Source organism: Panicum hallii, chromosome 5 (assembly GCF_002211085.1).
Source record: "Panicum hallii strain FIL2 chromosome 5, PHallii_v3.1, whole genome shotgun sequence".
Classification (NCBI taxonomy): Eukaryota; Viridiplantae; Streptophyta; class Magnoliopsida; order Poales; family Poaceae; genus Panicum; species Panicum hallii.
In genome coordinates this window covers 6861274-6876452 of record NC_038046.1, presented here as the reverse complement: position 1 = coordinate 6876452, position 15179 = coordinate 6861274, and the positions used below count along the sequence as shown (strand labels likewise).

General features: G+C 41.0%; 2 protein-coding genes and 1 long non-coding RNA gene across 8 annotated transcripts; 2 read left to right on the top strand and 1 right to left on the bottom strand.

Annotated features, from left to right (window-relative positions):
- Nucleotides 1-224: 224 nt before the first annotated feature.
- Nucleotides 225-15128, bottom strand: LOC112892215. 6 transcript variants are annotated; one of them, XR_003228692.1, is made up of 8 exons: nucleotides 14954-15128; nucleotides 8299-8509; nucleotides 7868-7951; nucleotides 1378-1971; nucleotides 1110-1209; nucleotides 876-964; nucleotides 508-770; nucleotides 225-421 (listed from the first exon to the last, which is right to left on the bottom strand). It is a non-coding gene; the product is annotated as an uncharacterized LOC112892215 (long non-coding RNA). The 6 variants fall into 6 exon arrangements; XR_003228687.1 differs by having other exon boundaries at nucleotides 508-964; XR_003228689.1 differs by lacking the exons at nucleotides 7868-7951; nucleotides 8299-8509; nucleotides 14954-15128 and adding exons at nucleotides 2489-2559; nucleotides 2652-2741; nucleotides 2841-3407 and having other exon boundaries at nucleotides 508-964.
- LOC112892199 (probable leucine-rich repeat receptor-like protein kinase At5g49770) lies at nucleotides 1750-7229 on the top strand. Its single transcript, XM_025959327.1, has 19 exons — nucleotides 1750-1884; nucleotides 2643-2763; nucleotides 2833-2904; nucleotides 3082-3156; nucleotides 3272-3343; nucleotides 3432-3581; nucleotides 3673-3747; nucleotides 3832-3903; nucleotides 3983-4054; nucleotides 4137-4205; nucleotides 4279-4353; nucleotides 4430-4501; nucleotides 4610-4741; nucleotides 4833-5302; nucleotides 5382-5540; nucleotides 5680-5819; nucleotides 5905-6124; nucleotides 6221-6456; nucleotides 6545-7229. Exons 1-19 carry the CDS (start codon nucleotides 1809-1811, stop codon nucleotides 7040-7042), a joined length of 2856 nt encoding a protein of 951 aa, XP_025815112.1. The 5' UTR covers nucleotides 1750-1808; the 3' UTR covers nucleotides 7043-7229.
- On the top strand, nucleotides 8415-14891 carry LOC112892198 (probable leucine-rich repeat receptor-like protein kinase At5g49770). The gene is made up of 18 exons (XM_025959326.1): nucleotides 8415-8532; nucleotides 8946-9069; nucleotides 9147-9218; nucleotides 9710-9784; nucleotides 9883-9954; nucleotides 10077-10238; nucleotides 10350-10421; nucleotides 10506-10577; nucleotides 10645-10716; nucleotides 10818-10886; nucleotides 10979-11053; nucleotides 11152-11223; nucleotides 11314-11448; nucleotides 11538-12016; nucleotides 12104-12262; nucleotides 13221-13360; nucleotides 13459-14007; nucleotides 14081-14891. The coding sequence occupies exons 1-18, from the start codon at nucleotides 8448-8450 to the stop codon at nucleotides 14576-14578; spliced, it is 2982 nt and encodes a 993-aa protein (XP_025815111.1). The 5' UTR covers nucleotides 8415-8447; the 3' UTR covers nucleotides 14579-14891.
- Nucleotides 15129-15179: the final 51 nt, after the last annotated feature.

Below are 15179 nucleotides of genomic sequence, written 5' to 3'. Positions count from 1 at the left end.
GGACTTGGCCATAATTCTCGTGCCACACAATTCGTGTGCTAAGCCTGCACTGTTTTCCAAGTACCGGGAACTATCAAAGCAAACTTGTTCTAAACACTAGTGAATTAATCAAGAGTACATGAAAATATACTAACAACTACAATACCAATATACAAATACACTATCAAGAAATATTCCATGGTGGATCTAATGAAACTAATTTGATATCATAGATGTTGATGTTTTCCTTTATAAACTTCATTAGAGTTATAGAAGTTTGATTTGGGATAAATCTAGAGTAACTTATAATTTGAAACCGAGGTAACAAGTAAACGGCGTATGCCTTTCCCATTGACCCTTCATCATCTCCCCAGAAACCGCATTGCATCCTCCAAAAAGAAGTAGTGGCATAAGGGGCAGCGCCAAACTCCGTCGACCACATCTGCAAAAGGTAACACATACGACGTGCCGATCAAGCATAATCCAAAATCGCAATCACGCACTAAGACAACGGAAGAAAATACGGACCATTTCTCTAGAAATCTTTCATCGGCCAGTGCAAGCATCAGACTGCCGGCCACACTTTGGCTCCACGCGGAAGGACCCTTCTGCGTGCAAGCCTTCCTTGGTGTTGATTCGGCTGCATTTTCTGGAGCAGTCATGCACCAAATTTTATCTGTCTTGCAAAGCTTTTGGCAATCCCAACAAGAGGAAGCAGTTGAGCAGGTGCATCCAAACTTGGCCCTCCTGATCCACTTCAATCAAGAACATATAACATAGTCTTGTTCCGCCTCCCATCAAGATCAAAACAAAAAACAGCATGGTCAGACCCAACTGAATAGGTTTGATTAAGCGTGCTGAATAATTTGTGTTACAGAACCATCTGCACTGCTGACCTTCTAATGATTCCACGGAGAGTAGTTAGTAGATTCATCTGCACATTCTCGCTGCCATGCGTTCAAAGATTCTGGAGCCCCTGAGAAACCTGCGCAGTAAGATGCCATGTGCGAATTTAACTGAGATCACTTATCAGATTTCAAAACATTTCGGGGGGAAAAACAGATTTCTCAAGGATGAAAAACTGATTCACGATCAAACAACAGGTGCATTCAAGGGAACGGAAAGCATACTTACATAATATCCTTGCCATGATGCCATATCCACATCAGCAGGGCTGGCTGCCAGGTGACAATAACTTGGACATCAAAATCTGGTTCCCAGCTCCATTGGCTGACCAGCACAAGGGGTAAAAAAATTAAAGAAGCAGTTGAGCAGCATAACGCGTTTATGAACTGTGGGCCCACGACACAAGAGTCCAATTCTTGGCCGTATCAACTTTGTTAATTAATAGCAATGACTGGGTCAAAGCTCAGTAAGGAGCAATTTTTAAGGTATTACCTGGATGAGGCCCCAGCCGCCAGAAGCAACTGCCCCCACTACTAACGAGGAACGTTGTCATCAAACACTCCATCATGTTTTGATCAGTTCAACCGAGCTCTTCGTAGACCTGTTTAAGGCCTCCCATAACCTTGCATGCGTGCGTTCTTATGAGCATATCTGTTGCTTGGACCGGGTAATCAGCTTAGTCAATAATTGATGAGAGATTCTTCTGAATCTGGTTATGTAAGATTGTTTTGCTTTAAAGGTTGTTTTCTTTGCCTGGTTCCATCCATCCTCAGGAAGGAGGCGGCGCCATTTGGTAGCTGCTGGCTCGTCCGTTAACTAGTTCGTGCATAGGCTTCTCCAAGGACGGCCATCGGAGTTGGCTGTGATCTGGTGACACTTTGATTTGCGTGGAGGCCTAGCCTGGAGGGTGCAGCACAGTGGCGATGCATTGGCCGCTCCTTCTGTTCTTGCTCCTGGTAGGGCTCCGGCCAAGCTTCAGCCAGACAAACTCCCAAGATGGTAAGCCTTGATATTTTGCATTTCATCAGGATATAGGAAGCATGCCACCTTCTTTCAAGGATACAATTATTCAGAGTGTCTGTTGACCTGAAAAAAGGTCGAGCTAGATTAGTTCTACCAGGATTATAAGGTGCGATTTTTCCAATTACAATGGATATCCAGTTTCTACAGAAAACAAACATATAAACCGCATTCAGCTACATCAAATTATGTTTATTTTCAAATTTGTCAATCTTCTTTTTTAGAATTATTTTTATTTAACAAACAAGTAGACTGTTCGATACAAGTCAGTGTGTTGCTTTTCAATTAATGTTTTCGAAACAATTATTTAGTCAAGGTGATACAAAACTGCCATGTAATAACATCCACACAAGTTCAGTGATCAAACTTAGAAAGCCATGCTACTATATGAAGTATGTTCTCAAGTTAAAAAAAGGGGGTGAAACTGAACACCAAATGCTGTTTTTTTTTGCTGGTACAATCCTTTCTTAGACAGAGCTCTCTCTCTCTTTGAATTTTCTGAAATGATATTTGCATATATACCTCTGGTATGAATGAGCTTCATATTATATAAACGATGAGTAAGATTCATGGACTCTATTACCCCTAAGATAGAAGTGAGATACTGAGATCTACTGGTAGTTTTTCCCCCTGAATCAGCAGGACTGCCTGTCACTAAATTAAGAAGGGATAAAAAGAATCAACTACTACAGTTAATGCGAAAATGGTCGACTAATGTTAGCTAATGAATTTTGCAGTTGCCGCACTTCAGGCTTTGATGAATAACTGGAAGAATGGACCACAAAGCTGGACAGGTTCAACCGATCCCTGCAGCTCCTGGGATGGAATTTCCTGTTCTAATGGAAGGGTGACAGAAGTGTGAGTGCTCAAGTAACCTTCTTCTATTAACAAATAATCAAATACTGTGCTGAAACCTGGTATTTGCAGGAGATTACCAAGCATGAACCTGCAAGGTACATTAAGCGATGCCGTAGGCCAACTATCTGCTTTGATGTATCTGTGAGTCCTATGTCCTATTATGAAAATAACTCAATTTAGCAACAATAAAAGTTTAGTATTTTCCTAAGAAAATACCATCACAACACATAGGAGTGCAGTCGATAAGATGTTACCTAGCCATTTACCTTAGAGATCAAGAACAGAGAAAAAATGTTAAGCTACTGACATTGCATGCAGGGATCTGTCTAACAACCTAAATCTCGGAGGTCCACTTACTCCAAAAATTGGAAATCTGAAGCAGCTTACAACTCTGTAAGAAATGACACTTCGTAATAATATAAATACTACATTTGTTTTCTGAGCGATCTGCAAAGGTCAGCAAATAAAAAGAAGAGAAGGAAGGCTGACGGTATGTTGGTTTTCCCAGGATTTTGCTTGGATGCAGCTTCAGTGGTAATATCCCAAGAGAGATAGGCAACTTATCGCAGCTCACATTCCTGTAAGAAATTACTCAGATTTGGAAGAAGATATCCAATGGACAATATTCTGTTCATCATGTGAATTCAATTAATTATTTCCTTGTGCAGGGCACTAAACTCAAATAAGTTCACTGGTGGAATTCCACCAACACTTGGCCTTCTTTCAAATCTTATCTGGTTAGACATGTCCGCAAATAAGCTGTCAGGACAAATACCCGTTTCTCCAGGGTTGAATCAACTCGTCAAAGCTAAGCATTTGTGAGTTCTGAAATGTAGTACCAACTCTAGAATAACAAGAATAAAAAACAAATTTTCTAATTCCATATGGTTGCATCCATGCAATGAACAGCCACTTCAGTGAGAACCAGCTGACAGGCCCAATGAGCGAAAGCCTTTTCAATGGCAACATGAACCTTATACATGCGTAAGCTGTGTTCTGCGTTTGAGTAGCTACTTCTGTTCATTAATGCCACCTCAGTACGTCACCGCTTTCCGTAATCAATGACAGGATATTTGACAACAACAACTTTACTGGACCAATCCCAGAATCTCTTGGACTAGTCATATCACTTCAAATAATGTAAGTACCGGATCTATCATATTTGGCACCAGTCTTGCACAGCATTTTGAACATTTTCACAATTTTTATTGCATTCCAGCCGACTAGATCATAACCGGTTCAGCGGTCCAGTTCCTGATAGTATTGGCAACCTAAGTAACCTGATGGAACTGTAAGTAACTAAATTTTAATGAACATCAGATATTTCATGGTGCTTGAAAATGACATTGCAAACATCCCTTTGGTTCTTGCAGGAGCTTAGCAAACAACCTACTAAACGGGACAATGCCAGATCTCACTAGTGTAACTCAGCTAGATTATGTGTAAGAAAAATATATCAACATTCAAGTTAATAATTCTTTTTCTGTTGTTAATTTTTTTTCTTTCTCCAAGCAGGGACCTAAGCAACAATAACTTCCCAAGCTCACGAGCACCTGGATGGTTTTCAACGTTGACATCCCTGAATAGCATGTGAGTTTTGAGGATTAACAAAGTGAATATAAAACTTAATGCTACAATATAGATAATGTTTCTATTGGATATGCAGATTTATGGAAAATGATGATCTTACTGGAACAATCCCTAGTGCTCTGTTCAGTTTACCCAACCTGCAGCAAGTGTAATTCATCAATGCTTATGCGGTTATGCCATGATTTTCTTGAATAGCTGTAGAAAGTTTCAGCTGACTAATTTTTTGTGCATCTTGTTATGTCATATTGTATTGCAGATCACTAGCTAGGAATTCATTCGGTGGGAAACTTAATATGACAGGTAACATCAGCTCACAGTTGCAGGTTGTTGACTTGACAAATAATCAAATCATAGAGGCTGATGTAACAAGCTACAGCAACAGCCTTATGTAAGCATTGTCCTCTCAAGCAAAAATAGTTCCATGCTTGCATGATGAATGGCATGTATTATTAACCATGTCAATTTTTGTTCTTGTCCAGATTATCAGGGAATCCTGTATGCTTTGATAACACTAGTTTCTGCACACTCAAGCAAAAGCAGCAAGTGCCATATGCCACTAACCTTGGCCCATGTGCTGCCATTCCATGCCCCACTGATCAGTCAGCAAGTCCAGTCACTTCACAGAACTGCGCATGCACCAACCCATTTCAGGGTTTGATGATCTTCCGAGCACCCGCCTTCTCTGATGTCACAAGCCCCACAAATTTCCAAATTCTGGAGTCAACACTTCAGCAGAACCTCAGCCTGGCATCAGGATCAGTTGCTCTTTCCAATGTAGAATTCAGTCCAGGAGCACCTCTAACATTCACAGTGAAGATTTTTCCGGTCAGTGGAACGAGCTTCAATCGCTCAGATGTTATAAGAATCAGTACTGCCCTGGTCAACCAAACTCTTAAAGCCCCAACTGCATTTGGACCATACAGCTTCATAGCAAGCACTTACTTTCCAGGTATGTAAATAGTATAAACCGCACAGGCTTGTACCATCTTTTGTCTGACGCATCTTTAATTGCTAATTATCCATTTCAGGTCCCAGCAATAAAAAATCCTCAATGGGCAAAGGCGCAATAATTGGAATCGCAATTGCGGGCTGTGTCCTTATTGCTGGCTTTATTATGGCAGCAATGTATGCTCTACGACAGAGAAGGATAGCCAAGGAGGCAGTAGAGCGAACTACAAATCCTTTTGGTATGTATTTAACAATTAAATTTCAATCTAATGGAAGATGCATCACATATATCCATTTTGAGCTAGCTGTTACAGTTAATTCTCTGCATACCAAGGATTAGAAAGATAATTTGTTCTTCTTAATTCTTTGGTGCCACAGCATCATGGGGAACTGGTGGTACAGACAACGGAGATGCACCGCAACTGAAGGGCGCAAGATACTTTTCATTTGAGGAACTGAAAAAATGCACCAATAATTTCTCAGAAATCAATGAGATAGGATCTGGAGGATATGGGAAGGTAATTCAATTTCCATGCTGACCTTCTCACATGCAGAACGAAGTGTTTGTGAAAGCATCTAATGCCAGACTTACTCTGTTAAAAGGTGTACAAAGGGACACTCGCAAACGGGCAAATAGCTGCAATAAAACGAGCACAACAAGGATCCATGCAAGGTGTAGCTGAGTTCAAGAATGAGATAGAACTGCTGTCCAGGGTTCATCACAAGAACCTTGTGAGCCTAGTGGGTTTCTGCTACGAACAAGGGGAACAGATGTTGGTTTACGAATATATCCCTTATGGGACATTAAGGGAGAACCTCATGGGTATCATCTACATTACTCACTTTAAGTAACACCACGTTTTACCTAACAACATGTGCCTTCGCAATAACATAGGATATAACCATGAATTGACTGCAGATAAAGGAGGAGTGAGCTTGGATTGGAAGAAGCGCCTCAGAATTGCCATTGGCTCAGCAAAAGGTCTAGCATACCTCCACGAACTTGCTGATCCGCCAATCATACACAGAGATATCAAGTCAACCAATATCCTTTTGGATGAAAGTCTCAATGCAAAGGTTGCTGATTTTGGTCTTTCAAAGCTAGTATCTGACACACAAAAGGGTCACGTTTCTACCCAAGTAAAGGGAACACTGGTACGCAATATGTATTTTGGATATTCTATGATTACAATTTCTTTTGGAGAAAGAAAACTTTTGCTGATTCCTCTTGCATTGTTGATAGGGCTATTTGGATCCTGAATATTACATGACACAACAGCTTTCTGAGAAGAGTGACGTCTACAGCTTCGGAGTTGTGCTGCTAGAACTAATAACTGCCAGGCAGCCCATAGAGAAAGGCAGGTACATTGTTCGTGAGATCAGGACAGCAATAGATCAGTATGATCAAGAATACTATGGCTTGAAGGGCCTAATCGATCCAAAAATCCGGGATTCAGCTAAATTAATTGGCTTCAGGAGATTTGTGCAGTTGGCTATGGAATGTGTGGAAGAGTCTGGTGTTGACCGCCCAACAATGAATGATGTTGTGAAGGAACTTGAGACCATCGTCCAGAATGAAGGGACACAATTGTTAAACTCAGCATCTTTATCAGCTGAAAATTTTGGAGATGCAAAGAGCCAAGATCCTTATGCAGAACATTTGCCCATGAATGATGAAAGCAGTAGCAACACCTTTGATTACAACAGTGTATATTCATACTCAGCTGTTCAACCGAAGTAGATATCAGTCTCTAGTCTGTTTTTGGTGCATAGTCCAAGTGAACTGGACATTAGGGATGTATCATACAATAATCACCTTTCCTGTCTGTTGATAAATCAGCGCATGAATATTCTTGAAACACTGTGTCAAGTGACTTGCTTAAGATGAAACGGTAGTGAATGATCTGTCTATAATACCATTTATATGACTATATCTTTTCTACGTGCCAAGATAAACATTCTCCTGTGATCTAAATTGTTTCTCCTATGTATATTGCAATTCCATATACTTATCAGTTGTAAATCCTACATTAAGATTCAAGACAACATCAATCCACATGGTTAGATACTAGCTACATTTCTTGAAAAATTAATGGCCTCTGATCGGCCAATTGGATCAAGGAATAATAGCTAGAAGTCCAAGATACTATCAGAGAGAGGCCATGAAGTTAGTCAATGGGAGGCGATATCTGAATACATCAAAGGGCTACGAGGGACAATATTATAACTGATAATTGCCTTTTTGGTGACAACAAAATGGTTGTGAAGAGGCATTGGCCATGTATGCACATGTATGCACAAATGTCTTTCTTTTGATTATATAACCAGTAATGAGGATAACTCACAGTCATTACTTTGTACTGTAATGCATGTTTGCTGCACTTCCTGTTTTGGAAATAGCAGGGACAATTTATGAAAAGTGCACACTGCATTTCATCGAGTCCCATCTGCCACCAGTTGGGGACATTAAATAATTCAAAAGGTATGCATGCTCAAAAGCTAATGATACCAAAAAAAATTACCATCAAATAACTTCGAAGTAGGACGTGGGTAAAACAAGGAGTACCTTGCACAAACAATGGAAGTAACTATGTCATTATCAGAGCTTCCAAAGCATTGACATTGTTATTTCAGTCCACCCCATCATATACTGCATCAAGAAACAGCCTGTAAGCATGAGCAGCCTACAATAATTTAAATAACAAAACAGACACAAGTTGTCACAAGCACATCCAAATTCAAAAGTTTAAAGAAACATGTTCTTTGGACAGCATTGTGACATGCACCAAGCCATCAGTCATCATAGACCAAAGCAAACTTATATCTGAGTTCTCAGACAACAGGCCATTTAGGGATCCATGGAAGAGTCAGTAATCCTTATGCAACTCTGTTGTTTTACATGCTTTTCCATATCCTTGGCTTACTCTCCAGTTTGACAAATTTGCAGCTGGTGCAAGTTTCATGAGGAATATGCAAGCAAGAGAAGATCGTGCTGACCTGTTCCTACTCAAGGGAACATTCATTAAAAGAGCAAGTCTTCGCGTTCAGTTGTTCACCCTAGAAAGCTCCACCCTTTGGCTTCTTGAGAAGAAGCATTCGCAGCAGCTTTGTGGTACCCAGAAGTTTTTTTTCTTTTAGCTCTCAGAATGAAGGCACTGTCCATTCCTCTGCTGCTGGTCATGTTTTTGGCCAGTCTTCCTGCAGGATTCTGCGATACAGATCCTCAAGATGGTAATCATTATGAACCTGGTTTCTGAAACTTTCCCTTCTTATTTCTTAGTTTTAGACTAGGCTCCTTGCAAAGTATAGCTTAAGCATCTTGAAGGTGACAAGACACACAAACATGTTCGATGGAAAACCTTTTATATGCCACACTTAATGTTCAAGCAACAATATTGTTCTCTCCAAATAAAAAATTTCATGTTTTAGCTTGCCTTTATCTTCAAAGTATATATCCAATGAAATATTTCTATCATAAGCACCATATCAAATGACTCAGTATCTTCTTTATTTCCCAAGTTGGTGACCTTTCCACTTTTATCTTATGTAAGTAGCAGTAAGAGCAGCTAACAATAAGGGATACATAACTCAATCCAATGCAATATAACTTCTGGGTTAACAATAACATGGATACAAATTGTCAGTGGCTGCGCTTCAATCTTTAATGAGAGGGTGGCAGAACTTCCCATCAAGTTGGAAAGCATCAAGTGATCCCTGTGGTGCACAATGGGATGGGATTACGTGCAACAATGGGCGAGTTACATCAATGTGAGTACCAACTAATAATGTTGTAATAGTTTAACTTTCACGCTTAATCTAATCGAAATTAAAATTCATGTTTCCAGGAGGCTATCAAGCATCAACCTTCAAGGCACATTAGGCAGCAGTATAGGCCAGCTCAGTGAGCTTGTTTACCTGTGAGTCATTTTCGCATAAATATAAGTTTATAGACTATCATTAGTAAGACCATATTTTCTAGTTTCAATTGATAAGAGGTATAAGAGGAGTCTGCTCAGAATTTGAAAAAACACGTCATCAGCCCATGGTTACTTTGTCTCCATGTATTGGGAAGTAATTATATGTATCTATACTATAAAGCATTACAACAAATTTAAGCTATATACAGAAAGATTTTGGCTTCCCGATATTGGAAGTTAGTCTGTTCCAGCCAAGCCCAGCCAGCCAAGATTCCTGCCATACTTCCACCCTATACGTCTAGAGTTTATGGACAACTTTCCTAATTCAATGGTAGCATGGATTACATGTGTGCACTAAATATTTAAAATAACATAGAATATTTTAGTTTATAGTGTGAGCACCTCCAGGTGCCAAACGATGTGTGGCATATAAAAAGGCACTTGCTAATTTACCTCCACAAGTATTCACTCATATGTTATGCTGCATGCAGGGACCTCTCCTCCAACAGTGGTCTTAGTGGCTCATTGCCCACTTCAATTGGCAATCTCAAGCAACTTACAACACTGTACACCCTAACCCTAAGGGCAAATTCTTATATTTCATAACGAGTCATATAATGCTCCATGAATCAATGAAGCTGACCCAATGCATTGTGATATTCAGAATCTTGGCTGGCTGCAGCTTCACAGGAGGCATTCCCCAAGAATTAGGAAATTTGGTGCAGCTCTCATTCCTGTAAGAGCTTCTAGATTGATAAGAAACCTTAATCACAACTTCATACTCTTTATCATCGCTCAGCAGCTTCTTGTGCTATACTGGTGACGAGAAATGAACTATCGATGAAATACACTCTGCAGGGCTCTGAATTCAAACAACTTTACAGGCAGAATTCCTGCTTCAATCGGCCTACTCACCAACCTCTTCTGGCTAGACTTGGCAGAAAATCAGCTTTCTGGTCCAATTCCAATTTCATCAACCACTTCTCCAGGACTTGACCTACTTACACACACCAAACATTTGTAAGCCCCTCTAACATTTCTTCCTTCCCAAAAACTAAGAATGGATGATCAGTGTGCGTGCTTTTACTCGCTTTCCTATCATGATGATACTCTGTTCTAATCAATTAACAGCCATTTCAATAAAAACCAATTAACTGGTACTCTCAACGGCCTCTTCAGCTCTAGCATGAGACTCGAACACATGTAAGACGAAGCTGATTTCTACTGATAACAACTCCTATAGACTTGTTATAGTATTGTACTGACCACTTTGTTTACATTCATCAGATTATTTGACAACAATCAATTGTCTGGTCCTATCCCTGCTGAACTTGGTAGCATCACCAGTCTCCAGATTCTGTAAGTATCTTGGCATTTCTCTTCCTTCCAACCCTATTCTCAGCAATAAAGTTGTTTCCTTCATCAGCCGATTAGATAAGAACAGATTCACAGGAGCAGTCCCGACCAACATCAGTAACCTTGTCAACCTAAATGGACTGTAAGTGCTGTGTGATTTTTGAACTCTCAGTCAATTGAGTGAGACATTTACATGAGTTATCAGATTATAGGGTATCTCATTTGAATAACTACCTTGTTCAGGAACTTTGCAGACAACCAGCTGCGTGGAACAATGCCAGATCTCAGCACCCTGACAAAACTTAATGCCATGTAAGATCTTGCTCCTGCTTTCTTTTTTCTACACTGTCTTCTGATATAAAAAACTGTGACAAGTCCTGATGAATGCTTCTTTTCACACCCAGCGATTTAAGCAACAATTCATTTGATCCGTCTGTCCTACCAGCCTGGTTGCTGGCACTGGAAACACTTACTTCAATGTGAGTTTAAGACATGCACTATTTGATCATCTCATATATCTCAGCGCTATCTTTTCTCCTTCAGTGAAACCATGTTACCTTATGACCCTTATATGCAGAGTGATAGCTTCTGGAGGGCTGTATGGCCAGGTTCCCAACAGGATCTTTACCTTGCCTGAACTGCAGCAAGTGTAATTTTCTAGCAACATATAACAAGACGAATCTTGATAATGAGTATAGAAGTTTCTCATATTTGCTTGTTTTTTCCACTGATCAGACAGTATACTAAGCAATAATGCCTTTAACGGTACACTTGACATGACTGGTAACATCAGCCAACAACTGCAGAGAGTAAATCTCCTAAACAATCGTATAGTTGAGGCCAATATAACACAAAGCTACAACAGAACACTAGTGTGAGTACTTGCATGCTCTAAAACCAAAGATTATGTATTGTTTCTCTTCTCCATTTACTCACTAGAATTGCCTCTTCCTCTATCGGCAGACTTGTGGGGAATCCTGTGTGCTTGGATTCTGAATTCTCCAGTAGCCACTTTTGCAGCATTCAGGAAGACAGCATAATACCATATGTTACTAGTATAACCAAATGCGGCTCAACTTCATGTTCCAGTGATCAAAGCCTAGACCCTGCGAATTGTGGCTGTGCCTACCCCTACATGGGTACAATTTTCTTCAGGTCACCGCTGTTTGCAGACTTCACAAACAATGAGCACTTTCAGCAATTGGAAACTAGCCTCTGGACAGAGCTGGGACTGCAGGCTGGTTCAGTTTTCCTTTCTGATGTCCGTTTCACAAGTGATGATTACCTCCAAGTTAAATTGAGAATGTTTCCATCTACTGGAACATCCTTCAACGTGTCAGAAGTAACAAGGATAGGCTTTGATCTTAGCAATCAAACTTACAAGCCACCACAAGGTTTTGGACCTTATTTCTTCGTCGCAGATCCATATGCCCACTTTGCAGGTATTCGAATAATCAAATATAATCATGTAAAATTGTGTCTTTATGTAATTAAATATGTATGAAAAACATTGTGCTATCTTGTCTCAGGAGCAGATGACAGTGGAAAATCAAAAATAAGTACAGGTGCTGTTGCTGGAATTGCAGTAGCATGTGGTCTTGTTCTGACTGCCCTAACTTCCTGGGCAATATTTTCTTTTTTACAAAAGAGAAGGACAGAGGAATTATCAGGACAAACAAATCCTTTTGGTGAGGTTCCAAAGAATATCATTGACAACTATACAGCCCTAAAAGCTGCTGGGTACTTTTTAAGAAGAAAAACATGACATTTTTGGGATGTGTTTACCATGGTCGCCCCTTATAAAGTACTTTATTTTTAGTCAACAAGGCACACTAATAAATAAAGGGGGGAAACTACAAATTCTCTACTTGGTCAAGAGAAAAAAAAAAGGAAAACATAAATGCGATTATTTGATGAGAATTGACAGTAACAGTTATACAGTACCAATAATTTGCTACAGCTGTTACAGACTTCCAGATCTATTACAAATACAGCTTATTGGTGCTAGAATTGTAAAACAAAGTTTACTTCATATAAAATTTGTGTCTATTGTATAGCTGTAATTAATCAGGATTCAAGCTAGTTAACTACTCCCTTCGTTCCAAATTAAAGGTTGTTTTGGTCTTTTTAGATACATAGTTTTTCCTATGTGTCTAGACATAATGAACATCTAGGTGCATAGCAAATGCTATGTATCTAGAAAAGCCAAAATGACCTATAATTTGGAACAAAGGGAATATATGGTAGCCTAATAGGCTAATCTAGAGATATGGTAGGCATATACTGCAGAATTGACAGAGGTTATGTGTACTAACTAGGTCAGATGCGAACCAGTCCCCCTGTTCTCCATTCCTATTGTTACATAGCCCTTTCAAAGCTTACAAACTGTTACAGAAAATGTGCCTATAACTACAAAAATATAGTGATCAAACGCGTGCAAGCAGTAACAATCCAGAGAAAATTATAGCTTATGATTTTGGTTTCCTTGGGCTCGGCACTTGCTTCTTCTACAGTATTTTTATTCTTTTCCTTTTATTAATATATTTACCATAGTACGGGTTTCTCCTACTGTATCCCCCCTAAAAATGGAACTGTAGCTGGATATAACTTTGCTGATTATTTACCTCGTGCATATCCAAATTTTAGCTTCATGGGGAATTGCTCAAAAAGACAGCGGAGGTGCCCCACAGCTGAAAGGAGCAAGGCTTTTTTCTTTTGATGAACTAAAGACTTGCACCAACAATTTTGCAGAAAACAATGAAATAGGATCAGGAGGTTATGGAAAGGTAAACAGCTATATATACTGAAATTATCACCTATCAGCATTCTTTTAAGGGGTTTTACACAGACAGCTACACATGGTGATTCCCTCTGCATGTGAAAGGTTTACAAGGGAATACTAGCAGATGGAACAAGTGTGGCAATAAAACGAGCAGAGTATGGATCGAAGCAAGGTGCATTGGAATTCAAAAATGAGATCGAGCTGCTATCCAGAGTCCATCACAAGAACCTGGTAAGTCTGATAGGATTTTGCTATGAACAAGGGGAGCAGATGCTGGTATATGAATATGTTAGCAATGGAACATTAAGACAGAACTTACAAGGTATGTACACAGAATCTAATAATTACAAATCCAAAAGTGTTATGTTCTTTCCTTTTCCTTTCATGTTTTACTATAAGAAATGTACTTGTTATGCAGCAAGAGGAATTTACCTGGATTGGAAGAAAAGGCTTAGGATTGCTCTAGGATCGGCCAGAGGACTAGCATATCTTCATGAGCTTGCCAATCCACCGATTATCCACAGAGATGTCAAGTCCACAAATATCCTTTTGGATGACAGCTTTAAAGCAAAGGTTGCTGATTTTGGTCTGTCAAAGCTAGTCGCAGACACTGAGAAGGGCCACGTTTCTACTCAAGTCAAAGGAACACTGGTAGGCTATCTGCTTAATAATGCTTGCGTAGTTCAATTAGTTACTCCTGTCGTTGATGATCACTTTCATATAGGGCTATTTGGACCCAGAGTACTACATGACACAGCAGCTCTCGGAGAAGAGCGACGTGTACAGCTTTGGTGTTGTCATGCTGGAGATACTGAGTGGCAGGCTGCCCATATCAAAGGGCAGGTACATTGTCCGGGAATTCAGGATGGCCATAGACCCCAACGACCAAGACTACTATGGCCTGCAAGGCATCGTGGACCCAGCGATCCATGACGCCGCACATACCACGGGGTTCAGGAGGTTCGTGCAGCTGGCAATGGAGTGTGTGGACGAGTCGGCCTCGAGGCGTCCCACCATGAACTCTGTTGTGAAGGAGATCGAGGTGATGCTGCACGACGAGGGGCTGAGCTCGGGCAGCTCATCCACCGTGGAGTTTGAGCATGCAGGGACCGCCTCTGCTTCGCACCTGTATCGCGGGCCGGTGGTCACTGCCCGCTCGAACAGCAGCGGCAGCATAGCGGGAGAACCACCCCACCCTGAGCTTAAACATAGCGAACCGTAGAAGAGATTGCTCGATTTGCTGCCTTTTCCCAGATCATTTTGTTGTGTCAACTACACACTACTTTACTTGATCCATGTATTCTACACAATTTTCATCAGCAATAACAGCTGTTGCTGCTGCTACCACGCAGAATTTTCCAGAACCATAGCTAGATTAGCATGTGGTGAACCCCGGGTGGAAGTGAAATCACCTCTTCCGGCATTATAAAAGCATCGGCAAACGCATCGATCGAAGCCTCTGAAACTGCTTACCAGTACGAATTGTGTGGGTGGGTGGGTGGGGGGGGGTTGAGGGGGGGGGGTGTGGCTCGAATTGGGAACCGTTTGCGAATTTGGGCGAACGCGAGACTGAGAGGACGAGGAAATGCAGGCGAACCTCCAATGCGGACGACGGAGAAGTGGCCGCTGGTGGCACAGGGCGCCGCACGCCCCTCCCGCCGCGCCATAGCTCGCGCTTCTGCAGGCTCGCCTCTCCTCCTATCCCACCTGCCCTCGCCGACGGTGTTGCCGTCTTCACCGCCACCGGCTTCCTCCCTCGCGGCCTCGCCTCTCCCTCTTCGCGAGCGGGCGGGCGTGTTATCTGGGCCGGGCTGCTAATGTGT

What these genes read in the sequence shown, in the direction of transcription:
- LOC112892199 (XM_025959327.1), top strand. Translation starts at nt 1,809, where the DNA reads ATGCATTGGCCGCTCCTTCTGTTCTTGCTCCTGGTAGGGCTCCGGCCA. An exon ending in CTATCTGCTTTGATGTATCT is followed by an intron (nt 2,905 to 3,081) that starts GTGAGTCCTATG and finishes CATTGCATGCAG; the next exon opens with GGATCTGTCTAACAACCTAA. An exon ending in CCCAAGTAAAGGGAACACTG is followed by an intron (nt 6,457 to 6,544) that starts GTACGCAATATG and finishes CATTGTTGATAG; the next exon opens with GGCTATTTGGATCCTGAATA.
- LOC112892198 (XM_025959326.1), top strand. Translation starts at nt 8,448, where the DNA reads ATGAAGGCACTGTCCATTCCTCTGCTGCTGGTCATGTTTTTGGCCAGT. An exon ending in ATCACCAGTCTCCAGATTCT is followed by an intron (nt 10,578 to 10,644) that starts GTAAGTATCTTG and finishes TTCCTTCATCAG; the next exon opens with CCGATTAGATAAGAACAGAT. An exon ending in TCCATATGCCCACTTTGCAG is followed by an intron (nt 12,017 to 12,103) that starts GTATTCGAATAA and finishes ATCTTGTCTCAG; the next exon opens with GAGCAGATGACAGTGGAAAA.